At 43.5% G+C, this 27,932-nt stretch overlaps 2 protein-coding genes across 6 annotated transcripts; one reads left to right on the plus strand and one right to left on the minus strand.

Annotated features, from left to right (window-relative positions):
* Positions 1-482: 482 nt before the first annotated feature.
* Positions 483-2,927, plus strand: LOC134633830 (dual specificity phosphatase 29-like). The gene is made up of 4 exons (XM_063482917.1): positions 483-664; positions 756-979; positions 1,066-1,261; positions 2,832-2,927. Exons 1-4 carry the CDS (start codon positions 483-485, stop codon positions 2,914-2,916), a joined length of 687 nt encoding a protein of 228 aa, XP_063338987.1. The 3' UTR covers positions 2,917-2,927.
* Positions 2,687-27,645, minus strand: kat6b (K(lysine) acetyltransferase 6B). 5 transcript variants are annotated; one of them, XM_063482913.1, is made up of 17 exons: positions 27,371-27,645; positions 24,188-25,050; positions 19,994-20,102; positions 17,992-18,107; positions 17,691-17,772; positions 17,060-17,189; positions 14,648-15,609; positions 13,408-13,529; positions 12,006-12,127; positions 11,734-11,875; positions 11,441-11,602; positions 10,960-11,053; positions 9,211-9,442; positions 8,782-8,941; positions 8,088-8,357; positions 6,993-7,284; positions 2,687-6,858 (listed from the first exon to the last, which is right to left on the minus strand). In XM_063482913.1, the coding sequence occupies exons 2-17, from the start codon at positions 24,803-24,805 to the stop codon at positions 4,043-4,045; spliced, it is 6,429 nt and encodes a 2,142-aa protein (XP_063338983.1). In that variant the 5' UTR covers positions 24,806-25,050; positions 27,371-27,645; the 3' UTR covers positions 2,687-4,042. The 5 variants fall into 5 exon arrangements, with proteins under 5 accessions (XP_063338983.1, XP_063338986.1, XP_063338982.1 ...); XM_063482916.1 differs by lacking the exon at positions 27,371-27,645 and adding an exon at positions 25,798-25,927 and having other exon boundaries at positions 15,554-15,609; XM_063482912.1 differs by lacking the exon at positions 27,371-27,645 and adding an exon at positions 25,798-25,927.
* Between the last annotated feature and the right edge of the window lie 287 nt (positions 27,646-27,932).

The raw sequence follows: 27,932 nt of genomic DNA on the forward strand, positions 1-27,932 counted from the left end.
ACAGCTTCCTGCCAGCAGCAGAGATTAAAGTTGTGTGTTCAGAAGTGGATGGCAGGGACTGGCTGGGTGGAAGTTTTCCCCACAGGCAGAGAACGTGGCAGCTAAGGTCAGGGGCCCGCCACATCACAGCCCTAAAAATATCCTCTGCATTTGATGCCCGTCACAGAGCGGTTATACAATCTGTGCCCTGACTTGAGCCTGCCAGAACTAAAACCTTACCATGTTCTGCCTTCAAGGGCTGCTTCACAACAAGCTGCCAGAATGATGAAAAACGAATTCCCGGGAAGAAAAACGAAGGACTTCAATCTCCGGGTGAGTCGGCTGAAGATGCATGTGAAAAACAAAAAAAGCAAAAACTGTACTTTTTTATGACAGTAGTTTGAGGGGTGGAGGAATACAAGAAAAAATAAAAAAGCAAGTGTGGCATTTCTTTTTCTCCTTAAGCAAATAAATCATGTGTGAGAGGAAGCCACGGTGAGAAAATGGCTTCTCGCGAGTCGAAGACTGGCACAAAGATAAATGTTACTCAGGCAGCTGAGGAATCCAGTCCAGTGGATGATTATTCCACACCTGGGGGCTATGAGTTGGAGAAAATCCTCAACCGAGGGAGTGTGGCTTACACTCATGTCAACGACGTTTGGCCTAATGTCTTTATTGGGGATGAGTAAGTAAGAAAAAGTTTTTATAAAAGCATAAAATGTCTAAACTGAATAAAATAACAGGATTAAAATGATACTGACACTGGCCTCTTGTAGGGACACTGCAAAGGACAAGTACACACTGAAGAAGCTGGGAATTACGCATATCCTGAATGCAGCAGAGGGGACGTGGAACAATGTGGACACTGGAGCTGGCTACTACAGTGACATGGACATTGTATACTATGGTGTAGTAGCAGAAGACGTCGCAACCTTTGACCTCAGCCAGTATTTTTTCTCTGCTGCCCAGTTTATTGAGAAGACACTGAGCAATCCTCAGAGTAAGACAGCTGCATGGAAAAAAATAATATTTTGACTGAAAATTGCCTAAAACATGCCGTGAATCTGTTCTCTGATTCGTCTGCAGATAAACTGCTGGTGCACTGCGTAATGGGAAGGAGTCGGTCCGCCACACTTTTCCTCGCCTATCTCATGATCTGTGAGAACATGACGGTGGTCGATGCCATAGAGCACGTAAAAAAACGCAGGCGTATCATCCCTAACTGGGGCTTTTTGAAGCAGCTGCGAGAGCTGGACCAGCACCTCTTGGAGAAAAGGGGGGAATCTGCAGGGGAAAGCTGATTGTGTGGCTGATCAGTCTGAGACTAAAGTCAGTGGAGACTAAATCAAATCCCAGCCATTAAGACTTGTCCAAGTCACGCTACGAGTTACAGCCATGTGAAAAAATAAAGTGCTATTAAAACTAAGTACAGCTTTACTGCTTCCATAGGAATAAAAGTAAAGTCAGGGGTTAGTAGCAACCAGGTGCTGCTAATCATCAGCAATTTGAGCACCTCTATAAAAACAGAGGTTTTGGCAGTTTGTTGGTCGGGAGCATTCAGCTGTGTGTTAACACAATGCCAAGGAGGAACGACATCAGCAACTGTTGCTGCCCATCAATCTCAGAACGGTTATGAGGCCTTTTTCCATGCAACTTAAGAGTCCATCATTCTACAGTGAGAAGTATTATTCACAACATCTTCCTGGGAGCTGATGTCCTGGTAAATTCACAGAGAAGTCAGATAAATTGCAAACAAAAACCTCCAAGAGCTACATCTCAGACTCTGCAGGAATCCATTAGCATGTGAAATGTCAAAGGTCATGACAGTTTAGTTAGAAAAAGACTAAAACTTTCTAAAAACACTTCTGGAACAGACAAGAGCAAAGTGGGGATGTTTGGTCATAATGCACAGAAACGTATTTGGAGAAAACCAAACACAGCATATCAGCACAAACACCTCATGCTAAATGTGAAGCACGGCGGTGGAGAGGTCATGATTTGGGCTGTTTCTGTAGCCACAGGACCGGGACACCTTGCAACCATTGATTCAAATATGTATGAACTGTGTATATCAAAATGTTCTCAAGTCAAATATGAGGTCATCTGTTGAGCTGCTAAAGCTTGGCCCAAAATGTATCATGCAATAGGACAATGATCCAGAACACAGCAGCAAGTCTCCAAAAGAATGACTAAGAAGGAAAATAATTAAGGTGTTGCAATGGTCCAGTCAAAGTCCAGACCTCAACCTGATTGAAATGCTGTGACGAGTTTAAGACAGCTGCAAACCTCAGTGAACTGAAGAACAGTGGGCCAAAAGTCCCTCACAAAGATGTGAGCGACTGATAAAGTCAAACAGAGAATGATTACTTCAAGTTATTGCTGCTGAAGGTGGTTGTACAAGCAAATGAATCACGGGGTGTACTTGAGTTTTTCACATGACTATATATCAGGGACAGCCTCAAACCAAATTGCAAGTCATAGTGAGAAATCCAAGTTGGCTCTCAGATCACTGAATAAATGTCCTACTCGAAGATCAGGTCTATTAAAGCCCGACTCATAAGTATTTTGAGTGCAAATCAAGTTAAGCCTCACTCCCGTCCCAGCAAATCTCCAGGAAAAAACACCTGCCTGGATTACCAAAACCCTTCAAAATCTACCGCTGGGTTCGGCGACACGCATGTTTGAAATTAAAAGCGGAACAGTGAAGTACATGGTCAATCATAATTTATTCTTATGCTAAAATGTACAGCATTTTAAGTGACTGACAAAAAGGAGAAAAGTCATAAATACAAGAATGTCATTCTGTCCGATTTGTGTGCACATAGCCAGGTATTTCCCCCCGTTCTTACCAGCAACTCTGTACAGGTAGAAAGATTACAAAAGAGCAATATAAACAAAAACACAAGTACAAGTTGCGTTTTACATGCAATCCATTAGCTTAGTTTGGTCTATTCACAGGATCTATTCTTCTACACTTCGGTAAAATATAAATCCAACATTTTATAAAGATAGAAAACAAATCTACAGATGGAATGAAAACGTAGCTTTAAAGGCATTATGTAAAATATCGACTTTGGACTAAATTTATATTTTCTTTATTGTTATTCATCATTATAATCATTTAGTTCTTTTTTTTTAAAATTCTGCCACACTTCTGGACATTTCGAAATGTTTTAGAATTTTTCAGGGTAAAAACACTGAGATATGCTTTGTTACTTTGACAGAAATCAGTCTGCTTTATTAAACAGAAAGCTGCCTCAAGGAGATCTGTTACAAAAGACTTCAGAATTATACATACATAGCAATAAAACCTCTCAAACCAAACAGAAAACAAGACTAAGTTTACATTTTTTTTTACATTATTAGAATTAACAAAATATAGTTTTTCATCTTTCTCCCCGCAGAGGGAAACCTAGTAAAGGCCAGATATTTTTAAAATGGCTTGCTATTAAGCACAACACTTGTACAGTACTACTCAATGCACTGTCACTAACAGAGACTGAAGCATGCTAGTTGTCACTTTACAAAATAAGTACAATAATTTAAATATACAAAGGCATGAGTATAGTACAAACTAACTGTCAGCACTGTTAGACAGGTACACTGAACAGGTTCAAACAGCCACTATCTCCACCTGTAGCAGGCACGTTAAATGGCTTCATTTGAGGCTGCTACACAAGACCACTGATGAAATCTCTACCTGTGAGCTCTGAACCCGCCTGGTCTAAAGACACATCAGAGACACTAACACTAATTAAATAGATTTTCATCGTAATGATGTAAGGCTTCCCATCTGGAGGAACAAAAAATACTTTTCAAACATTAGCTTCAAAGTTTACTCACTGATGAAATTTTTTGCATTCTTTCCAAGTGCTGCTGCTTCTGCTGGTTTTTTTTAATAAGTCATTAACAATAACAACAACAAGAAAACAAAAAAAGGAAAAATGAAGACATACACACACACACACACAAAAGAAATAAAGAAAAAAGGGAAAAGGCCAAATCAGTGCATCTTTTAACAGCAAAATGCACACGAGGAGAAGCAGCTCAGTCCTGCGGACAGTTACCGCCTGATGAAAGGCCCTTTCAGGGACTGCTTGGATATGCCTGTGTCCATGTAGCCATGGTGCCCAGCTGGAGTGTACACCATGTTGCCATGTGGTGGAGCCTGCATGGGCTGCTGGGGGTATGGCTGTGTTCCCATCATGCCCATCTGCATAGAGTACTGGGGTGACTGGTTCATATAGGCATGGTTGCCATGGTAGCCACTGTTCATCATGGGCTGGCTCATGCTGTAGCCGTTCATGGCGTTGAGGGAGGGCATGTTCATGGAGTTGACGTTGTAGGCTGGTGCCGGCATGATGTTCATGCTCATGTTCATGCGTGGCATGGCGGCCAGCGTCCTGGATGGCGCCTGCATGGCGACAGCCTGTGGCGGCCGGGGGTACATCTGCTGCTGGTGGTGCGACAGCGAGGCCGACTTGGAGCGTGCAGAGATGTGATTTTTGGAGGCCATCTGAGGCTGGATCCGCTGCGAGGGCGGGATGCCCATGTTGCGCTGTAGCATCATGGGTGGCGGTGAGCTGAGATTCGGGGACGGGGTCATGGTGGCCTGCACCTGTGGGTTGGGGACTCGATGTGGCGTCTGGGACAAGGATACCAGGCTAGAGTGCTGCGATGATAATGAGGGGGTGTTGGCGTATGATGTGATGGGGTGTGAGGCCGAGTGGTTGAAAGGCAGCGAGTGAGGGTGCTCTATGAATGTGTTGGTAAATTGTTGCAATTTGGCGAGACTAAGGCCAGAGGACTGAGAATAGTGCCCGCTGCTATACTCCCCCTGGTGGTTGATCCTCTCATAGAGGGCAAAGTTTGGGTTGCCAGATTCAGGGATGTCTGCCAGCTGCATGGTGGTGGCGAAATTGGTGGGTATGGCGCACTGAGTCATAGACTGCTGCTGGCTGTGCTGACCGTGCTGATTGTGAAGGCTATGCTGAGCATGCGGATTGTGCTGGCTGAGCTGATTGTGCTGCAGGTGATGATTGTGGTGGTGGCTATGCTGGTTGTGGGGATTGTGTTGAGTGTGCTGGGTAAGCTGATTGTGTGGACCGTGCTGATTGTGTTGGGTGTGCTGATTGTGTGGGCCGTGCCTGCTGTGGGAGGTGTGTTGATTGTGTTGGCTGCGCTGGCTGTGTTGACTGTGCTGGCTGTGCTGGCTGTTGCTTGGAGGCCTCTCAACCACGACGCAGCCCTGCGGTGACTTGACGTTGCAGTGCGGCGGCGAGCTCAGGCTGTTCTGCTGGATCATTCCGCAGCTGCCGGGGTTAACGGCAGCCATTTGTTGGCTCACGGCGCAGCTGCTCTGGGGCAGGCCGCTAGGGGGGATGCTGCCGTATGAGCAGCTGTTCTGGCCCATGGTGGAGTCGTAGCTGCTGGGGTTCTCGTAGTTCTCTGTCGTACTCTCAATGCTGCCCAGATCGCTGAAGCCACTGTCCACCACCTGCTGCGAGTGATCCGACACCGACGGTACATCCATCATGGGACTTGTCTCCATATTATGGAGCGACGGCACTGAGATGGCACTGTGGTCAGGGCTGATCTGCGTGTAGCCACTGTCCAGGATGGAGACAGCTGGGCTGTTAACTGAGCGTACTGATTGGCTGGGATGGGAGTGCGCAGAGGAAAGGGGGCTGCTGTGATCTGACTGGGGACAGTCGTCCAGCGAGGTGATCTGGGGGCTCTGGCTCACATGGGCATACGTTTGCAGGTTCCTGCAGGGCTCCTGGCTCTCCACGCAGTCCTGGAAAACATTCTCCCGCTCGGTCTCCTGCGTCAGGGACTGAACAGCTTGGGCTGTCTCTGAGTCAATCTCTGTGCAGACTGGGGGATCCTCCCTCAGCATGGGATTGAGTATTGGCCTCTCTGCAGGCGGAAGTGGCAGGTGGTGTTCTGGACAAGGACTATGCATACTCTCTTCCTCTGACTCAGAGTCTGCAGGATTATCAGAGTCTACAGCTGCTTTTGAAGTGACTGCTGCTGCTTCAGGTGCCGGTGTTGCTTCTGATGGTTCTGCCGGCACACTATCCTGGATGCTTTCTGTAGCAGTAGCTGGTTCCACTTCACTACAGAGTACTGTAGAAACCTGCTGACTCAACTCAGAGTCATTGTCTTCTTTTGGATCTAAAAAAGTTGGCGTGCATTTGGGTAAGTCTTTCGAACTCTCTTCCAGGTCTTCTGCATTATTCTCTGGCCCTGCTGTCTTGCTGTGGCGGTCATCTTCATCATCTGCATCCTGATCCTCTATTTGGGCTCTTTGCTTGCCCTCCTCCTCCTCATCTTCCTCATTCTCATTCTCTAGCGATACAGCACCCTCTGTGCTGTGCACTACATCTTTGGCTGGGGATTTCTGCTCATGTTGGACCTCCTGCTGGTCATCTTCAGGTGGTTCTGGTGAATCAGCTGCATCAACTTGCCTTGGGGACACAGCGCCAGGAGAGGCAGCTGGGGAGCACACCAGAGAGGCTACCGGTGATGCTTCTGGAGAGCTCGACTTGTGGGAGCCATGGTCAGCAGGACTTGGGGGCTCAGAGGGGAACCTGTCCAGCATTATATTGGGACTTGCCGAGCCTCTGCCTGCCTTGCTGCTCTCATCGACATGGACGCCATCCTGGTGCGGCCCATCCTTTGCTTCCTCAGTATGAATGTGGTGCTGCTCTGCCTCCATTGGAGTTTCAGGGGGTGTGTAGAGGTTCAGCTTAAAGCCCATCTTTCTTTCGTTCTTTAGCTTCCATTTAGGAGGTCCACGTTTCACTCCTTTGGGCCAGCCTTTCTTCCGTTTCACTGGACGGGGTTTGCTGGGTCTCTTAGAGAGAAGATCAGCTCCTACAGATCAAAACAATGCAACACTTTACTGGTTTGCCATGGCATTCAAGAAAAAAAGAAGTGGAGAGACATAACATAAGAAATATAAAGTTTGTTTGTTTGCTTTTTTTAAACAGCAATCACAGCTCAAGTACCTTCATTCCAGTGTTTAAGATTGTCTTTTTGCGCATTTTTCTCCAGCCTTGGGCGACCTCTTCGTCGTTTTATTGGTGCAGCTGGTGTCTTGTCCTTGTGTGCCTCCTCCTCATCTTCTTCATCCATCTCACCAACTCTAAAAGTGCGCTCCAGAAGGGGCATGGGACGCTCATCCTCCGAGTTGTCGAATGGCTCGTTCAGCACCTCTGTCGTCTCTGAGATGGTTTCTGTCGTTACGCTGCTGTTTATTCGCTTTCTTTTACGCCCTCTCTTCTTCAGAACCAGGGTTCTCTGAAATATAAACATGAGAAGAACCAATGAAAACAAACCTCAATCAGAGCAGATTGGTTTTTGTTAATGCTGGAAAGTGGGGCAGTATGTGGATGACCTCCATGATGGTACAGCTTTTAAACCCATACAGGATTCTGTGCTAAATGCAAAATGTTAAAACCACAGCGCAAGACTAAATGTTTGAGCAATGCAGGCTGGTGTGGAAACCCACAAATGAGAACGGCAGAGTAAGCAGAAACCACAGTCTATATTTTACATTCTCCAGTTGTTTCCCACCGACTGCCTCAGACTGTAACCGCTCTTCCCTCCGAAATCCTTCATAAGAAAAATGCGAAATGAATACTGTAACTAATGCACTAAATAAACCCCATCAACCACTGTCATTCTTTTCTGGTTTCCATAGTGTTTTAGTTGAAAAGGTCTCCCCTGACATCATGCAGCCAGTTGTAATATTATCTCCAGCACAAGGGGGCAGTGCCATATAGACGGAACAGATGTGAGGAGCACAGAGGAGGGCAGTAAATTAACCATGACCACTGACAATAGTACAAGGTTTAGCCTGCACAGTCTCGACACCACCAGTGAAAACACAATCTATTATCTACAGCTGCAGGCACACAGGGAGGCTCGAGATGACAGGAGGAAGCCACTGAACCCTACACTGAATTCATGAATATTTATCAAACCTTTCCATCTCAACCACAACATGCTCTTTAATGAAGGAAAACATCTAGACATACACTCAATCCCACTTTGTCCTAGAAGCAAACTCCACAGTGGCACACACAAACACTGACAGTCACCTTTCTCTTGGCTGCAAGCATTGCATGGGCTTTTGTCAAGATGGGTGGTGAGCCATCTGAGTCGTCGTCATCGTCGTCAGCTTCCTCATCGCTCACTTCCTCAGTCAGCTGGATGCGCCTGGTCCAGGGCGGTGCGGGCCTTCGTTCATAGGTCCTGTAGGGAACCTTACAGTGGACCTTCGTGAGAGGTTGCCTACTACTGTGAGTCATCATGTAGCCCTCTCTCTCCTCCTTCTCCCAGCAACTGGCCTGCTCCTTCAGCCGCTCAGCCTGGTAATTAAACAGACAAGACGCATTATCTCGGGGAAAGGCGCACGCACGGATCCAACATCTGAGCAACGACGCTAATGGGAAAGCAAGAGATTGGAATTAACATCATGACAAATGAATCACTGCAGGTTTCTCCTGATAATAAGAGCAGCGTCATGATTGGATGTCTGCCCGTCATGAAGGAAACGTTCCTGTTAAGCGACCGTGGAAAGATTGCATTTCATGGAATATTCAGTACTATCAATTATGCAGTGAATTGATTTAGGGCAATTTTGCACAACATTAGATGCCTGCTGACAGTGAGAATGCCTTTCCCATTAATGGCCTCTATTTGAACTCCCAAGCTAATCAAACAAACATTTACTAACAGCATTGCAGGCAAGCAGAAACAAATAACTAGTGTTTCTTGAACAAAGGAACCTACATCCATCTCTGCTTCCCTCTCCTCCTCAGACAGGACAGCGTTCAGAGTGGTGGAAGGTGTCCAGCGCAGGGCGTCTGGATCCACCTCGATCTGACGTGGGTTCGCCCTGAGCTTCTCCATGTGTCGCTGAATCAGTCGTTCCCTTCTGATCAGCACGATCCTATTTCGCGAAGAGGAAAGCACATTACTCTACATCCATAACAAAAGGTAACAGAGGGTGAAGTGTGGTTAAATAGGAGCGTTAAAGTAGTGCTCATTGGGACAGCAGGTGCTTCGTGTCCTTGGGGGTGCTTAACCTGACTTACTTCTGTCAATATTCGGCGGCATTAATGGATATGCTGTTAAAAATACCCGCTGGCCTGGATAAGTCAGACAGCAGAAGCAGCAGCGGCAGCGCAAGCTGAAGGAGACTGTGGCTCTGAAACTGACCTGCCATCCTGTCTGTCAATCATGCCGAGCTGCTGGAGAGTAGCGGCGATGTCATGTGGACACATCCCAGTGGCCCTGCTTATTCCTTTAACACTGATGTGTTTATCTGGGTGCTTATAAAGGTGCTCCAGTATGACACTTTTCCAATATGCCAGGTAGGATAAGCGACCCAGATCTGACAGTGGCTTCTCTGGGGATCCAGCTTGTCCTTCTTGCCTGGTGAGAAGGTAACCTAAAAAGACACAATTCAAACAAAAACAAAATGCTTTAGTCGAGCTGCAGGCGGCGGCTGGGTTATTTCGGATTGTAATCCAATCCCTGCGCCTCCCCCCTTCCCTCTGTATTCATGTAAAGATGTGACGCCAAACCCTAGTTGGGATTCACCTTCAAATAGTGTAAAAGGGAGAGAAGCCTTCCACTCCTTCAACCTCCGTCAGAAGGTATGACACATGCCAGCAAGGGCAACAAAGGAGGTTGAAAGAGGGGAGTGAAGAGGAAACAAAGCGACAGAGCGAAACAGAGAAGCAGCTGGATGTCATTGCTCACAGGAGACTGCACTTAGGAGAGATAACGCACAAGGAAAAAAAATACTAATATGGATCTGTGTGTAATTAGTTTTATAGCAGCCCTGTCAAGGGTCATCCATTATGAGCGGCATGAAATTAATTAATGCCTTTTAATGTGCACCCACTACTGAGAACCAAACAAGCTAATCTAATCACAAAACAGGGAACACATAATATTCCAGTAATCATGACAATATTCATTACTAAAGCTAAGAACAGCAGCTTGTGATAAATACACTTAGAGATGAATATTCCAATAAGTTAATTGAAAAAGTAGTTTTTCATTTTGTGTCATTTCACAAGTATATTATCATTAATAAAGCAAAACAAAAGCGCTACTCTGAGACCTGTGAATTATGATTTGAAAGAGAACGCTTTACACACACTAATGCTCTGCTGTGAGAGCTACCTGAGACAAAGTGTTCCTCTAATACAATCCAATATAACAGAAAATCATAATCTAAACAACTTCCAGCTCCAAAGCTACATTTTCCAATAAAGCCTTCAAAGAGCTCAGAACTCAGCTGTGTTCAATCTCCCTTAATCCCTGTCTTTGTTATCAGCACACTCTCAATATCACAGATCCTCTCGCATCTCTGTGTCTCAATGGTTCCCAAAGTGAACAGGAAATCAAATGCTCCATTACCGCCTGCCCGCCCCTGCACTCACTCCTTTTTTTCCTTGTCTTCCACGGTCGGCACGGAGACAACCCTTGAAAAATAATAAAATGCCTATAATGACAAAAAAATGCCTGCCTAAACACAAAAATCCACTCAAGGCAGCAACTGTTTTCATAAGTGGACTGTGGGCTTTAAATATTGTATGTGTTGCATTTACTAGACTTAAAACAAAAAACCAGCATCCATGCCTCATCAGAAGTCAAGGAGAGAGAATTTGGTGTGTGTGTGTGTGTGGGGGGGGGCTCTTCAGGCAATGCTTAGGTGAAAACTACTGGCCATCAAATTAATACTGCAGCCAGAATGTTATGTTTCCCACTCCTAATCTTCTGTGATTGCCTAAGCACTGTACATGAATGCTCTTGATTAGACCCCCTTGAAAAGCCTTAACAAAATAACAGCACCTTGCCATAAGCTACAAAACTCTGCCTTTAATCTGAAACTGTTTGTAAAGACCAATAATAAAAACCAAGTGTGGTGGTCTAAAAAGGCATTAAGGAACTTACTGAAATCAATAAGGAACCTTCCAAATCCTTGCCTTTGGTACTGAGGCATGATCATTATGCAGGAGACATTGTACTTCTGCTGGCAAAGCTTTTCCTGGGGGAAGGAGAAACAGATCAAGTATGTCAGAGCTCTGCTGAAGCTGGCAATTTACTGCACCTGCCATTGTCCTTGTCTAAAGCTGTGCACATGCACATGCACATCATATACACAAACCGAGATGTTTCACTAAAAAGTATCGCCATGTGAGAATTACGGCTGCAACTGACATTTGATTTTTTTATAACATTAGATATTCCAAGATGATCAATTTACGGTCATCTAAAACTGAGAAAGCAGAAAATCCCCCCACATTTGAACCACTGTGAGGAAGTTAAATCCACATCACTAAATAGACAAACTACCGTGAGGTCTCAGTATCAGCATTCACAAATGATGTGCGGTATTCCTTCATTTCCCATAAAATCACTCTGTAATTCTTACCTTGGAGAAATAGCCCACAAGATGACAGCCTTTCTCATCATTCTTTGTAAGTATGTAGAAGAGGAAAGGCTCCACATCATAATACAAGGTCTTGTGATCCAGGAAAAGCTTGGCTAACAGGCAGAGGTTTTGGCAGAATAGTTTGCTGACATTTCCATCAACCTAAACACGGAATAAAAAGAGCAAGAGGACACTGTTCAAACAGTTCCCATTCCCCCACCCTCCCAGAGCCCATTCAGTGGGATCTCATGCAGCATACAGTTATTGCTTTATTGCTGTAAAGGGAAGCTGACCTCAAATACGGAGAGGTTGTCCTTTCTGTAGATTTCATTGGCTGGCGGGTGGAACCAGCCACACTTCTTTGTGTGTCTCTGGAGGATGTTTTTGCTTCTCATGTACTTCAGACAGAACTCGCATATATAAAGCTTTTGTAATCTGGTGAAGACAAAAACGAGAGCTGAGGTTTGTACTTCAGCATGAGAGGCTTTATAATAGGACACTGAAATAAACTCGGCACCAGCAACAAAAGAAATTGGCATTATCTGGTGCAAAAAATACTACTTACCTTGAATATTCAGGTGGGTAAGGTGATGAGTACCAGGTCTGGATCTCATACTTCCCAAATTCAATGACAGCGGGGCATCGAACGGAGTCTGCGTTCATCAGTGATGAACGAGATCCGGTTCTCTGTAAAAAGATTTAACAAAGACAAACTGATAAATATAGTGACCCAGATAATTCAGCATTACAGTTCCTCTTGTCAAGAACTCTGTCGAGACGAGATTGTGGTTCATGGTTCTCGTGAGAAATGAAAGATACATCTGCCCAAAATCAGACGCACAAATAAGATAATCTTTACCATGCTGACACCCCAGTTACCGACTGAGCCAGTGGTTTCCGTTTCTTTTTTTTCAAATAACTAATTTTACTCAGCATTTCTGCATATTCTCTGACGTCTATATGGGTTTCTGAGTCTATAAACAAACTAAATTATATTTGAGCCCTTGATCTTTTTAACCAAAGTTAGGACCTTTTAAATTCGTAAGTATTAGTGAAATAAGCATTTTTGTTTATTAAGACCCATGCATTCCAGACGTATAGTATATCTATCTGTTTAAATTAAGAGTGAAACTCCAGAGTCATGCTTCAGGGTCTTAGAAAAACAAAATGTTCTGTGGAAAGACAAACAGTTTGACTGAGGCCAAATTGTACCCTCAGTCAAAGATAAACAGTCTGAAGAAGGCGGAGAATTTAACCTATACGAATGTTTTGTTAGCCTGCTCAGTTATGCCCTGCTGCACGGGCCTACAGACCGGACAGTGGTGTTTTACTGTTACAGCCAACACATTTCAAAAGGTGCAGTTTTTAGGGTGAACATTCTCCAGTTAGCATTGCACAAGTTTCCTTACAGCTCGGAAAGTGAAGGGTAGACAAGTCCCTTTCTTCCATACAAACTATGGGCAACCTGCTAGCAACCAAAACATGCAAGGAGCCTTTGGTGCAGCACCCTCTTTGCAACCGATTTCATATGGACACTGCCAGCAACCTTAATTAATAACTCCCAAACCGGTCGGGAAATACACTTTTCCGGGGGGTCTCTAGGCTTGTATGTCTGAAGTGTTAGTCTAAAAATGCTGACAAATATTCACCTCCAAGAAGTGCAAAATTACACAAAAAAGTCAGAAAGAAGATTTTGTTTTACATGGGTTATTGTTTCATGTATTCTTGGCTTGTATTTAGCTTTTTTATTGGCAAGAGTTTACTAATTAGGCAATGAACACAATTGGATTAGAAGTTGGCTCCTTTTATATTACAATATACTCAAGAGAGCTGAATAAAACTGACATGACATATTATCACTGAAAGACCTTCTTTGTGTATATAATCCCACTTTGGTTCTCCTTTCAGTTTTCTTGCAAGCACGTAAAATGAGCAAAAAATTCTGACCTTTTATAGCGTTTTCCTACCTGAGCAGCGAGTTCCTGGATTCGTGTGAAGGTCTCGATGTCCTCCTCTGTGACGTGGTCTCTGGACATGGCCGCAAAGTCTGCCTGGGTCTCCTGCTTCACATGTAGCTCCCCGTTGTGGCCTGTTAGAGGAACAATAGCACGACATCAACACATCAGGCGGCACATCAACAGCGCCCCGTTTGAAGAAGCCGTGGAATAATCTCATAAATGCATTCTATGCAAATGTGCTTATACTGTGAGCACTGCTGCTGAGCCTGTTTGAGGCTGTGTCTCAGAGGAATTTCATAATGTATCATCTTTGCATGTTTATATGAAAATCCCTAATGTAATGAAGTGAAACTAAATCACTCTAATTGCGTAACCGCTTTCATGTGCTTAGTCATCCACCAAGACAGTTTCCCATGAATTAAGAAGCAGATGCAGTGAAGGGAGCGAGTGTCGACATGAAAAGCAACTGATGCTGGAAAGCAGGCAGTAATTTTATGAAAGACATCAACACCATGACTTAACCACCAAAACAAAAACCCATTATAAGTGGAAGTGATGCATCATTAACATATTTATGGAAATGTGCTGGAGGAGTAACGAGTGTTTGTGCAGGATATTGTTTAGAACTTCTTGAAACATACATCCGTTTGGTTTTTTTCCCCTACATGTCTTTCTTTTTTTTTAAGCTGTGACTTCACTCCTGAAGACAGTGAAATGTAAGGGTTACTGCACTTAGGCCATAATCATCGTGTCAGCTCTGAGTCAGCTTGGGTGGGTGAATCACTGGTTCGTAATGACCGCTGGAAGTGAGGTTGAGAGGAGACAGTGATTTCAAGAGTGAGGGTGGGATGAGGAAGAGGGCGATGGGACTACAGTCTCTACTAGGTAGTGATCACAATGGGCGCACTACTGCAGACGGTCGAAGACAGAGCAAGGAGCAACATGAGGGAGTTAGTGGGCCATGCACTATGACAAAAGCCAACGGGCGAGAGGATGGAAGCCACGTATACTCCGCAGTCAAGTCAAAACGCAACGAAATTGTGTTAATAAACTAAAAGAATTTAAATTAGGAGGAAGATTAGTAGTCTGTTAGAGTGCTGAGGGTGCCTTCTCAAAGAAAAGATAAGCTCTAGTCTGGAAAAAAATAACTGCGAGTGTCAAGCTTTTAAAAAAATGAAAGTAAAAAATAAAGAAGAAGCTTAGAGGTGTGGAGACGCAGGTCTTGGTTGGAATTTCGAGCCTTGCTTACCATGATTATTCTCAGGCTTAATTCTTCCGTCAGTCAAGTCTCCCTTTCCTGGTGAGAGGGCTCCCTTCTGAGGGCTCCCTTTATACCTCAGCCTGCCTAGTGTCCTGCGCTTTTTAAAGAAAGGGTTACGTTTGAAATGACTGACCATCTTAAACGGGTGTCCTCTGGGTCGGCCCGGCCCAGCAGTTGTGGAGTCTAACCTATTTTTATTAAACTCGCTCTTTCCAAAGCGCTGGGGCCCCGTTTTGGACGTATGGGGGGAGTCCTGCTTATGGGGCAGGGGCTTAGGTGGCGCATAGGAAGGTAGTCGCTTTTTCCGTGACTGTCCCTGAGTAGTAAAAATGTGAGAGAGTCCGTCAAAAAGTCCCTTAAGTTGGCTGCTATTGCAGAGACTACTCAGGGAAGGAACACTAGACTGGCTGGAAGAGCTCTGGGGAGAGTTAGCAGAAGTGGAGCTGCTGGACACCTGCGAGGGGGGGCTAAGTCCGGGCAATGTGGAAGCAGGAGGAAGTGCAGAGGATGAGGGGGTTATCTTTTGAGAGGCATCAGCAGCAAAGGCAAACGGCTCTGGTGGCTTGGACAGTTTGGGCGGACCCTTTTCTCTAGAGCTTAACTGTTTGGCGGGCGACTCTATGGCTACAGCTCGCGTGCGACGGCCCACGGGGGAAGGAGTAAAGAATTTGGAAAGCCCATCGATAAGCCCTTTGGTTTTCTTGTTAACAGTGAGTGTAGCTGGGGTGGAGGTGGGCGTGAGGAGGGGAGTGGTGGAGGGAGTGGAAGTGGTGAATTGGGTGGCGTCGACCGCACAACAAGGGTCTGCAACAGCAAATCTGTCTCGGGCGTCCTTCACAGATGCAGCATGACCAGATGAAGGTGTGGAACAGACGGTAATCTTTTGACCCCTACCAGGTGACCCCCTTCCTCCCAGTGCTACCATGGAGCCGTCACCACTGGTTACAGACCTGCCGGGACAAGAACAGCAAAGTAAATGTAGATCTCACTGCTGACACATGAATGTAACCAAAAACATCAACTCAGACGTGTAATTATGTCATTAAAGTTTTGAGGCTCAAATCATTCTCAGAAATGTAATGTCGTTAACAGTAATATTTATACAAAGCCTAAAGTCTTGCTTCATATTTCCTGTTCAGAGTTACCTGTGAGATTCTTAGTTAGACACAATAATTTTTGTTTTCTCTAACCTGACACCAGGAGCTCATATTCCCAGGCACAGGATGAATAAAATGTTCACAGCATGATTTAAGTTGTGGACATCTATTCATTTTCACACATAAAAATGTCTGTCTATATAATTATAACCTGTATAACCATCTATATAATTTAACTGTTACTGTTGCTGCTGTAACATACAGCAGAAATGCCCCCACGTGGCATCAATAAAGGGCATTCAAACTATTATTAGCACTGCTACTGACTGAAAATAGCATTTAAATATTAATATTGTAATGATAGAGGGGCTGCACAAATCATCTTACATTCACTTTTTTAAACATTTTAATATTAAGATATATTTTCAAATCAAGATATAAAATACAGCTGCACATCTTGCCTGAATACACAAGAGAGTGAAAATGTGATTTTACACATTTTAATACTAAACCTTCTGTAGTTTTAAGGGGCTTGCTACAGCCCAGAGCGAACACACCATCCAGCTATAGACTGTTTAAAAAGATGGAAGTAGCCACATTGATGTCACCCATCAATGTGAGCAGACGCTCATAGGGGAAGTGAGCCATCAGTTCTAAGGTAGCCCTCCCTTAAAGCATACCCAGGTTTGTTCTCCTTTTTGACACTAATCAGGAGCATAATTTACAAAAATAACGTCAACTATGTTGTACTTAGTATGACAGAAACCACAAATTCATTAGGAAAGTGGTTCCAGAGGTCACAGAACAAGGGTGCAGAAAGGTCATTTTTGAGTAGATGAGTCTCCTCCCGCTGGCTATTAGAAAAACAAGACTTGGTAGCAACGTTCATCTTTTATAAAGGCTATATATAAAGTCTACGGATCTCCTTTATCCAATAACAACACTTAAGTGCTGTTTACATGTGAATTTACCAATATTAATTCTATGTAATGCATAGAAGTGATCTGTATTTGTTTTGCATTTTTGGGTGTTCTTATTCTCTGTGGAGGCTAAATGTATTATAGCTTATGTTTAAATTTATAGTTAATCAGGTCAGGAACTTAAACCAGAGTCAAGCTATAAACTGTAATGCATGCATGCTTGCAATGGACCATGGATCGTTTACTATACAAATGGCAATTTGACTTCTCTACAGAAATGTTGCCATGTATTGAGATCTTACTAGCAGATACACTGCTATTACACCAAACAATTAACCTTGAGTATAACGTAACTGCTGTTAGTTAGATTACAGCACACTTACATTCTTTGTTTGAGCTTATTTCTGGGCCTTCCGATTGGCTTTGCATATCGACGTTTGATCTGATCGGCTTTCTTGTGCAGCAGTTTCTTCCCGTTCTCCTTCGGCCTGCAGACTTGGCAGATCCAGGTTCCTGGAGGGTGTCCAAACAGAGAGAGTACCGTTTGGGTGGGTTCATCAATTCAGAGGACATACAGTACATTCATTTGAAACATTTCCTTTAATAGGAAGAGCTGGCGAGATTCCCACCAGCTCACAATGACAATCAATTACTCAGCACAAAGCGAAAATCCATAAGAAAAACATTGGGTCAGTTCTCCGTTTGGAAAAATAGACTTTGCGTCAGCTTGTTGAGCAAAGCTATGTGACTCGTATGAATTGCCTGCCAAATATCCTACTACAGTACGTGCACCATCATTACAAGCCTCAATGCAGGGTCAGTACTGTAATCCAGAGATAGCAAATCTCCCCAGGGAAGCTGGAATAATTTGATATGCATGCAAAGCTCCTAATAAGCCACCGCTGCTTCTCTGTGTGCTGAGTGACAGCCCCAAACGGCCGTCTGTGAAGAAAAGGCTTTGAATTGACAGCAGAGGGGGGAAAACAGAGAAGCCAGACAGTATAAACACCTCACCTTTTGGCATTCTTGAAAGCGGCGGATCGCAGCATTCCATGTGAAAGCCCCGATCACATGAATCGCAGAACAGCATCTCATCCTGAAAGGGAACAGCAGGCATGTGTAAAGGATGTCCCAGTTGCATACATGTAACACCCCCGTCATTTAAAGTCTTTCTTTTTTTGAAAAATAAGCCCAATTGTGCACAAGAGAGGCTTTACAAATCTCAACAAATCCTCAGGGATGCACAAAATGGGATCTACCTTCAAGCCAACAACACTGGAAATGGTGTGTGTTAAGATGCATGTGTAATACTCACAGCGTTTTTCCCCTGTATTCGACAGGAGCTGCAGGTTTTGCATTCAATACACTGCCACCGTAATCTCTTCACATTTGAGGTTAATTCAGGGGAAAACTTCAGACATGATGGATGCCCTTTAGGAGCAATAAAAAATGCATATTAGCACAGGACATTTTACCACCGCTGGCGCTGTCACCGAGCCAGAGACAAGGGTTTTCATTTGTCAACACAGTCAGGTTAAACATTAACATATTACATCACTAAAAAACAATGCTGGGCCTGTGCCTGTATGTCCACAACACTTTTCCCCCTGCCACAAGTTGTGTCTAAAAACAGTATGATCAAACATCTGAGCCACTAATTACAGATAATTTGATCTTAATGAGGCAGAAACAGTAGCAGCACTCATTCTAATGGAAGCTGATCCATGAAAGTCATGTAAAAGCTTGCCTCTTCTCTCACCCGGCTCCCTCTCATGGTTGTAAAACAGCTGTTTTACAGTGAGAGCACAATTTGTGTACACTACGAGTGGTTAATGAAAACCACCTCGACGCTACTTAGTCAAATTTGAGCTATAAAAATGTCACCAGGAGAACAATTCCTTACGGCATTTAAAATAATTGTTCAAACATAAATGACTCCTAGGCAGAGGTAATTTTATGGGGGGTTAGCAGTTTTGTCTGGAACAAAAGCACACTAAAGGAAATGCCAACAATCTGCAGCGGGGAAAGGTTGATCTTTGATCTGCTATAACTGGAGTGGCTCTATAAAATAATTTGAAGTGAGCGAAAATGACTTGGGTGATTTCAGATTCTAATGGTCACTTGGAGCATCTGCCCTACTGAGGCTTGCAAGTAATTTGGATCCCTCCAGCCACTCAATTTGCAGATTGTTCTTCCAATAAATCCCTTAAAGGGAAGAGAAAAATATGGTGAAAGAATATGAAATCTGCCTAACCGATGCAGAAACTGCTACCGCCAAGGTTGGATGACTTGAATATATGCTGAACACTGTGAGATGACAGAAATTTGTTGGTATTTCTTTAATACTGCTGATGTAATTAGTTTATATCAGGCAATGTGTCTGCTTAATGCCCCCCCCTACCCCCAAATAATCTATTTATGTCTATATATTCACACTCTTGGAGCGTGACTTCTACCCATTAGGTTTTGACTGCTCAACAGTTGTTCTGTGTATCAGGTACAACATGGTAGGAGGGTTAGCCCTTTAAAGCTGAGTATACAGTGTGTGTGTGTCTTTTTTTATTGATCTTGTACAATGTGTTAACTTGCTTTACACATTTTAATTGGCCTTCCTCCACAGCCAGAACCTGCTCGCACGCTATGGGTCAATCAACCTGCCACAATGTAAAAGCTCACTGTGAGCGCAAACACCCAGGTAATAAAGTTTATTCAAATAGGATTGGCTGTGTATTCAGTGTTGACAAGAAAGAAAGAGAAAGAGAGTCACTCACACACACAGACAGACAGTGTTAATTCTGCACTATTCTGCAGCCAAAACTGACACCGCTGCCTTTAAATGGTAAATTTAGGTCAAGTAGGATTTATTATACTTGAGAAATAAACAAGTTAATGTATCACAAAGGAGCGTTACTGAAAAGAAGATGTTTATGTTTTTGTTGGGATACTGATAATATGCCAAAATAATGCAAGAACATGTTTTTGAAAACATCGAGAACTACTGAGCCGTGACACGAAAACACAGGCACATACAAAACTGTGAATTTTAACACCATTAAATGTGCAAAACGTTTGACTGATGATAGAAATCTAGCTTAGTTTGCACAACATTTCAAACACAACATTTCATACATATAGCATAAATATGACATCATGTTATACGCCAGTGCAGTGATTTTAACCACATTTCTGACCTATGTCCACATATACACTGACACTGTTGCTTCTGAGCTAACATACCAGCAGTTTAGTCTTGTTTACAGTATGTTATGGCTCGTGGGAACATGCAGTAAAGTGAAACGTTACACAAGGCGACTTACCACTGCTCCCACAGTCTGCACAGGACAGCAGCTCTTCTGGCCGCTTGTCCCGATTTGACTCTTTCGTTCCGAGACAGAAACTGCATATTGGGATGGGGTCGACCCGGAGCTGGTATGGGAACACAAGCAAAGACAAACTGTTTAAGGGACAGACTGACAGACTGTGTGTGCAGCGCTGAAATCTTTGATCCAGATTTTGAGATCACTATTCATGTATTGCTGGTTAACATGAAAAGTGCGGATTCAATGAAACACCCATGAAAATATCAGCTGGAAGAAGCAGCTCAGAGAATGGGAAAAAAAATAAAAGAGTGGAGTTCTCACAGACTAGAAATGAATAATAAATGAATCTTATCCTCAGAGATATGCTGCATCTGAGATCCACCTCCTTTATCCATTACATCTGAATGGGTAAGTGATCTTAGTAATCATAGTTTAAGGGCTTAATCCAATTCTTAAAGCTTGCACTCCAGTCTGAAAGGATTAACCAGCATGTAATCAAATTACCTCAATAATAAAACATGCTCTCATTGTTACTGCCATGATCCACAGTAAATGTTGCAAGTCTCAGAACAAACGCTCATTTAAGGGCTTACGGTTAAGTTCAGAAGAAGTAAAATATGAGCTCAAGGTTTAAGAGGATTTCCCCATTGATCACTCAGAATGAAGAGAGGCCGACTTCAGAGAGAGCGCGAGAGCTGGGAAGACTTTGTGTCATTACTTCATACAAAGCCAGTCAAAGTCTAATGAATCTTAGGCTGAAATCAAGACCAGACTTAACTGAGATGGCTGCAGTATGGCTTTCATAAGTCTCCCTTTAAATGTGAGATCATACATAAAAGCCTCTTACAGAAGCAACAAACAAACTGCGGTTTCCTTCTCAGCTCGAGAGGAAGTTCTTAACGGAAAATAACACTCGCAGGGTGTGACCGTAAATAACCCACCTCATCATCAGTTTACACACTAAGGCCTCACCAATTGACTGGAGCCTTGGAGGGCCCTCTAGGGATGGCCATAATTAGTTCCTGGTTTCTATGACGCAGATCATCATCCTGACCATAACCCAATTTGCATCTTTCAAATTTCTGCTGGCACTGACCTCCCTCTGACCCTCATTTGAATCGGGGGAGGTGTTGTTTTTCCTTTTCCATTCGTCAACAAAACACAAAAACAGCAGCATCCCTTCAACCCGTCACTCCACTCCAAATGAACCCCAGAGGGAAAGTGAAGCAAGGATGCAATGGCAATCTGGTCATTGTTCCTGGCTGTATCAATTACTTGCTACGGCGAGGGGAAGCAGTTTACTGCCACATCAATGATTACTCTATTTTCCAACCTGCCAGGTCAATATTTGAAAGCGGGCTGGCATTAGAAGCAGACTGCTGCTCACACAGCTGTGATTATGGACATAAAACCACAAAAAAATCTATGTGATGAGCTTTGTGATGAGGCTACACCTGTATGATTTAACACTGTGGCTTGGAGGTAACTGGTGATTTTTGATATATGTGATGATAACTCAAAATAAAACACATCTCACCCAGACAAAAGGCAGCAAGTTCAAGCAGGCAAACAACATTGCCTTCACAGTCCAAATGCACATAATGATCTCAATGATTTTTGTATGCAAAAGGGACAAAATAACAATAAGATCAACAAACAATAGGGAGCAGAGTCACATAGAGTGGATAGTCCTTATATGCTGTTCAAACCTGCTTCTGACGGGCAGCCAATCAGAAAAAAGCTGGTGTGAAGGGGGCGAAAGACAGATAGAAAATGGCTTATTACAGTCGATATAATATAAATAGAGATTATTATCAACGCATAAACAACGCAAAGCTACTGTAGTACAGTCCAAGAATTAAAATAGAGAGCTGAAATTACCATTACAGGTCGCCTATAATAACAAAACGTTATAATGAATATCTCTGGATGTGAGATTTCTGATCAGTCAAAAAAAAAAAAGCAGTGTAAAGGCAAAAATTGCATTTTTAGAACTTGTTGTGGACGTTTTGCTTAATTTTCTGTCATTTCCAAAATGTTGTTGCTTTTAAAGCCCTGTGTTTTGTTAACTCGACTGTGCAAAATCTGCCAGCTAAGGCTTCATCAAAGTTGAATTGAGACTTGCTTCAAGCAGACAAAAGGGGAAAAACATTAGCAGTCGTCCTTGATCACAACGGAGTCTGCATTATCACTGCTAACAGATGCAGACAACAGGATTTGAGAACAGAGCCTTGGTGTTAGGAATACTTTGGGTTATGCCTTGTTGTTTAGGTACATGAAGTGCACTGTGTGACACTTTCATTATAGGTTAACAAACAACTATAAATATGATTTCCGCTAAAGTGATAAAGACTGATAATGACAGTGCTAATGTGCAACCTGTGTACGCCGCTGATGAAATGCTCCAAGCACAGTGATGTGAAGTTGTTTAAAATAATAAGTCTTAATAAGGCTCCATAACACAGTCTCCACTGACTCAGCTATGAAGGCTGATCCAGAAGCTGGATTAATTTCCATTAGGAATATTCTTGTGTCTGGTGATTAAAAACCAATAGCAATTTGCAATCTGTACAAGAGAAAAATGCAAAAAAAATAAAGAAAGAAACGCAGCTGAAGAGATGCTGATGATTTACTTGGGGATTCTAAATTAAGTACATTACAGGAAATTATGCTGCTTCAAAAGAGCAGGCTGTCCTGAGTGAGGGGGTGGGGTCCTATTAGAACAGTGCTGGTAGAGAGAAAGAGAGAGAGCGAGCTCAAGTGGTTGCATAACACAGCAGGAAAAAAAACTCTCATTCCTTGCCTTTGTTCCTGCCAGAGTCTCTTCAGAATCTAATAAACTCTAAACCAAGACTGCTCTTTTTTACCTCAAAGTATCTCTTATTCTCAGCACACACACTCAACTACTGAGCAGGCAGAGCTGTCTCATCCTTTGAAGTGAACAGCAAACCTGGACCCGGCGAGGTGATGTCATCAGGCCGCGAGCAATAGGTTGAAATGTTCCAAATGGAAAACAGCAGGCCTTCCTCAGCTATGAGAACCACTGCAGGACACTGTGTCTCTAAACACTTCTCAGTTTCACTTTTGGCCTCACCACAGACGCAGTCACAGTTGTGGCTGCAGTATCAAGGTGTCGCTTCCTGATTATTCACTGTGAAACTGGTGAAGAGCAGGGTGACATCTCTATAGCCTGATGCTGCTTGCTACTTCAGCTGCATAACTTGTGCATAAACTAGACCGCATTTCATCTTGATAAGCCTCAACACATGATATGCAAAAAGCCTTGACAACACACTAACTAGATGACTACACACTGCACTTTAGGTCACGCAGTGAAAACCATTTTCCATCAAGCACTCTTCCCACTCTTTGACAGTGTCTTAAAATTGCAAAGCAAGAACAAAAGTGCTGTCATCTTGCAGACATTTGTCAGCAGCGTGTGTTATTGTTAAACACCAGTAACAAAGACACAATCTCTGCAAACTATAAACCACCCTGTGGATGTTGAAAGTTTGTTTATATGGTGTTATTTCCTCTCTGGGGCATCTCAGTTTGCACCAAGTTCATAACAGCTGCATGCAGTCGGGAGAATATTCAGTCTTACTTTCTCAACACATGCTCATTCACGTGCAAATTACCAAAAATCTATCATAATTTTGTTCACAAACTCACAAGAACGCCAGCCACATCCTTTAAGGTCATTAGGCTAGAGTTACATAACCTGTGGGAAGCCTACAGCAGACTGCCTACCACACAGTCAGCATGACTTTCTGATTATCCAAGCTCTCTTATTATGGAGACCAACAGCAACACAATCCCAAAGGGACGCACTCTAGATGGCGTTGTTTCAGACCTGCCCAGCTTTAAGTCCCAAAGATTAAGACCACAATCATAAAAGTCCTACTCTTAAGTGGTGGCCTGAACTTTCAACCTTCCCAACTGCTTAAGGTTTCAAATAAATGCCACTGCTGAAGAACCAAAAAAAAAGCTGTGGCACATGTCAGAGCTTGACAAGAAGATCAAAAACAATAAGACATCAACAACAGCAGGAATATGTTTCTACTTTTAGGAATGTCTCCTTTTGGGTTAACAGCAGCATTAGGCAAAGAAAAGCTCAGAATGACACATGAATCAACATGACTGAAGTAAGATCAAGAAGGAGTAACAATGCAGAGGCCGAGGTGTGTGTACCTGGTCTCGCTCGTGGGGGAGCAGTGTCACAGATGACAGGACCAAGGTGGAAGCACTTGGACACCTGGAGCTCCTTCCCTCTACGCTTCCATGGCTGAGCTTATACCTCGGACCATTTTTTGACAACCTGCCGTTGTTAACTGCTCGCTTAGCAGCCAGCCGCAACCTCTGCCGGAAAGCGGGGTTATCAACAATGTCTGAGAGGTCATCCTGGTTCCTCAGATACCTCTCGATGTTCTTTAGCGAGGAGCCATGGGTATCATCCAGGCCTTCGATGGCCCTCCTAAGCATTTTATTCCAATCAATATGGCGCAGATCGCTCGAATTCCATATAGATTCCTTTGATGGCACAGGTGCATTTGCAGGCAAGATTGATCCAACTCTTCCGGGATGTCCTGGGTCCTTGTAGGAGGCGCTTCCTTTATTTGTAACCTTGAGGATAGAGCCATCGTGAACACTTAATTCCAACTGCTCAAGGACGGTCTTCTTGTCCAGTCCATGTGACGTTGCCACCGCATGGCAAATTCTCTCCTCTGAGGGCCTCTGCTTTTGCCTTTTGATTTTCTGTATTGCTTCAAGAATCCACTCCGTGTAAAGAGGGTTTGCAAGTTTTACCATGGTTGAACAATTAGCCTCACAAAAATGAGATCCATAAAGATTCCCCCTTTCTGCTGCTGAAAACTGGGTACATCCACATCCTTAGTAAGATCAAGAAGTTATGTTCCACAACCGCATCCGCACACTATTTCTTCTCAATCCCAGGTATCTCACATTGAACTTCAACAAAAGTTGGCACTAGTAAATTCCACAATGGTAGTCACCAGCTGACCAGGAGCTGAGCTTATTAAAATTCCAGATTAAATCTAAAAGAAAAACAGAAAAAAGAAAAAACAACAAATTGTCAGATCACCTTTTATTTCTCCTTATTCACATTCTGTAAACTATCTGATGGCACATCGGGTATGAAAACTAAGCCAGATGAATGCAGGACTTTTTAAGATGTGCTAAAACATGAGAAACAGATGGATAAAAACAGATGCAGGCGCTGTCATGGCTGCTAAAGAAATCAGAGTGACTTAATCCATAGTCTGACACTATAATCCACACACCAAACCAGATGTCCATTTCAAAAAAGACTCTTTTTTCCCCCTTCTTCTAAAAGTAGTAAGTTTTCACACTATGACAAGCAGCTAGAAACTTCTACCGACTTCTGGGAAAGTGTACACAGTCACCTCGAAAGAAACACATTTTCGGTTTCAGAGTCTCTTTCGCGTTTGGAAAAAAAAGAGGCAACCTTAGGAGTTAACATTTATTTCTGCTGCACGTAAATATCACACACAAACTGGCTAAAAACACACAGATTACAGTACAAAAAGAGGAAATCATACGTAAAAGTTTAACCGTTAGTTGTCCGCACGAGACTTTTTTTGACAGCTCCACGTCCGCGGCGACGAAACTGATCAGCGCGAGCTTTAATGACACACGTAATAATCAATGCTCACTTCCTGACAGCTGCTGACAGGCGCTTCGGGGCACGTCCGCAGTCGCCACCGAGCCGTTTGACGACGGAAGAAAGCGGCGGTAAGACAAAAAAAACTACGTTAACACACCGAAGAGTTTGCGCTCCGCCGAGTTGAGCAGATAAATGACAGCGTTGCCAGCATTACTGATGTCACCTAAACAGTCGCCATTTTGTTACAATGTTGTAGTTTACATGAATCCGACATGACGCTGATTACAATCCAATGGAGTCTCATTAAAGCTTACCTACACTAATGTGCCCTCCCTAGCAACTTCAATATTGGCTGTAAAGACAAGATCCGATTTCTGGTTTGATAAAGCACATGTCAATCTTTATGTATGAGCTCACTCTAAGAGGCACGGCACTGGCTGTATGATCTGTCACTTCACTCAATTGACCCGCCTCTTAAGGTGCCTACAGTGACGAATTGATATCATTCACCTCCAGCACGCGTTACATCTGAACTTGCGGCTCCATACGTAGCGAAGTGTTATTATTAAGTTATAAATGCACTATATCAGGCATTAAATAGTTAAGTTGTAATTAAATAAGACGAATATTTAACCTCATTTACAAAGCGTTTAACACCGGCCCACCTTTACTCCGATTCCCCCCTTGAAACAGTTGGTTACACTTGAAAGTGATTTGGATCGTTTTAGACTTTAATTGGCTGTTTGTTAAATCTATCATTTGTTTGCATAAAACCTGCAAAGGCCCTCACTACTGGTTTAAAGTGGCACACATATCTCTATTTATTTATTTATTTATTTTTAAATAATTCCAGGTAGCATATGCAAGACTCCTGCAGGCATAAATGCATGCTATCGCCTTCTACCCCCCTCCTCCGTCCCTGCCTCCTTCTCTCTTTATCTTCCTCCCCTTTTTCATAATTTCCCCGAGAGGAGCCGTAATTCTCCCGATATTTAACATTTAAACTATTAAATTGAGAGGGGGGAAGATAAATATATATTCCGTTACGCGTTATGTTTAAAAAAAGTAGGTTTTGCGCTCGCTCCACATCCGCCAGCAAAATTATATTAACGTCCCGTGTTGCGCTGTGCAACGATGGCATGACCTCTTTATCACCATTAACTATCAAATATCTCCAATGAGGACAAATAGTGAGCCCTGGAGGCGGGAGAGAGGGATGTGAGGGGGGGGGAGTAAAGATGTTCAGTAGGGAATACAAGTTAACACGGCTGCCGGGAGAGTGGCTCCTTCATCACCGCTTCTCAATTATGTATCGCTAGTTCTTTCGCTTCAAGTAGTGCTCCCCATTTCTCAGCTTCACCTCACATTTCTCACGTAAGCTATACATATATATATATATTGGAAATGATACACAAGCCTCCTTTTTGATTTTTCGCAGTATTTTTCTTTCTCCACCCCCCCTTACACACTCACCACCACCACTGTTAAGATGTTATAGGCTGCACAAAACCGATCTCTAATCAGACGCCGCCGTGGGCGAGAAGGCACAACAAATTAACGCCAAGTTTCATGCAAGGATGAACATATAACTAGTAGGAAAGAGGTAAAAAAAAAAAAAAAAAGAAAAGAAAAAAAGAAAAGAAAGAGGGAGCGAGAGAGGGAGAGCGTGAGGGAGAGAGGGAGAGAGAGAGAGGGCACAGGCTACCGTAAATATTTGCTGGTAGTTTTACCTCTTCAAGTTTTTCCCCCCCTCGGATAGTCCTCTTCATTATCGGGGAAAACGTCGAAGGATAAAATGCGACGCGACATATCCGAGCGATTTCGTGGGATTTGATGTCCTGAAACGAAGGCTGAAAAGCTTGCGCCGAGACATGGAGAGGACCTGATAACAACTAATTGAAAGGTTAATCTACATAGCAGCCTGTGACAAAGTGGTACCCTCCCCCTTCTTCTTCTTCCACTGTAGACATCCCTACTTCAGTGTAGTGGAGCGGACCGTCGCCCCTTTAGTGCGCTCCTACAATGATATTGTCAATTTCACTTTTTTTTCCTCCCCTCTCACCACTACCACCTCACCATCAACACGTCCAGCGATGAGCCAAGAGGAACATTTTTACACTTCCATGTTTTTTTTGTTTTGTTTGTGTGTGTGTGTGTGTGGATTAGCCACGGCTTGCTACGTGACATTTTGATGTCGTAACAGCCCCATTAACGCCAGCACCTCGTGGGCATTTAAAACTTCCAGTTGATGCGCTCTGATGTGGCTCATTTCAACACAAACACATAAATTCA

The sequence above is a fragment of the Pelmatolapia mariae genome, linkage group LG8, assembly GCF_036321145.2.
Source record: "Pelmatolapia mariae isolate MD_Pm_ZW linkage group LG8, Pm_UMD_F_2, whole genome shotgun sequence".
NCBI lineage: Eukaryota > Metazoa > Chordata > Actinopteri > Cichliformes > Cichlidae > Pelmatolapia > Pelmatolapia mariae.

Bases quoted from the DNA above. Each gene is read 5' to 3' on its own strand.
- kat6b (XM_063482913.1), bottom strand. From the start codon at position 24,805: ATGGTAAAACTTGCAAACCCTCTTTACACGGAGTGGATTCTTGAAGCA. The intron at 17,773-17,991 runs GTGAGTATTACA...GTTCCCTTTCAG, and splicing joins GAATACAGGGGAAAAACGCT to GATGAGATGCTGTTCTGCGA. The intron at 15,610-17,059 runs GTAAGTGTGCTG...TTGTCCCGGCAG, and splicing joins AATAAGCTCAAACAAAGAAT to GTCTGTAACCAGTGGTGACG.
- LOC134633830 (XM_063482917.1), top strand. From the start codon at position 483: ATGGCTTCTCGCGAGTCGAAGACTGGCACAAAGATAAATGTTACTCAG. The intron at 980-1,065 runs GTAAGACAGCTG...ATTCGTCTGCAG, and splicing joins GACACTGAGCAATCCTCAGA to ATAAACTGCTGGTGCACTGC. The intron at 1,262-2,831 runs ATCTGCAGGGGA...CGTTCTTACCAG, and splicing joins CTCTTGGAGAAAAGGGGGGA to CAACTCTGTACAGGTAGAAA.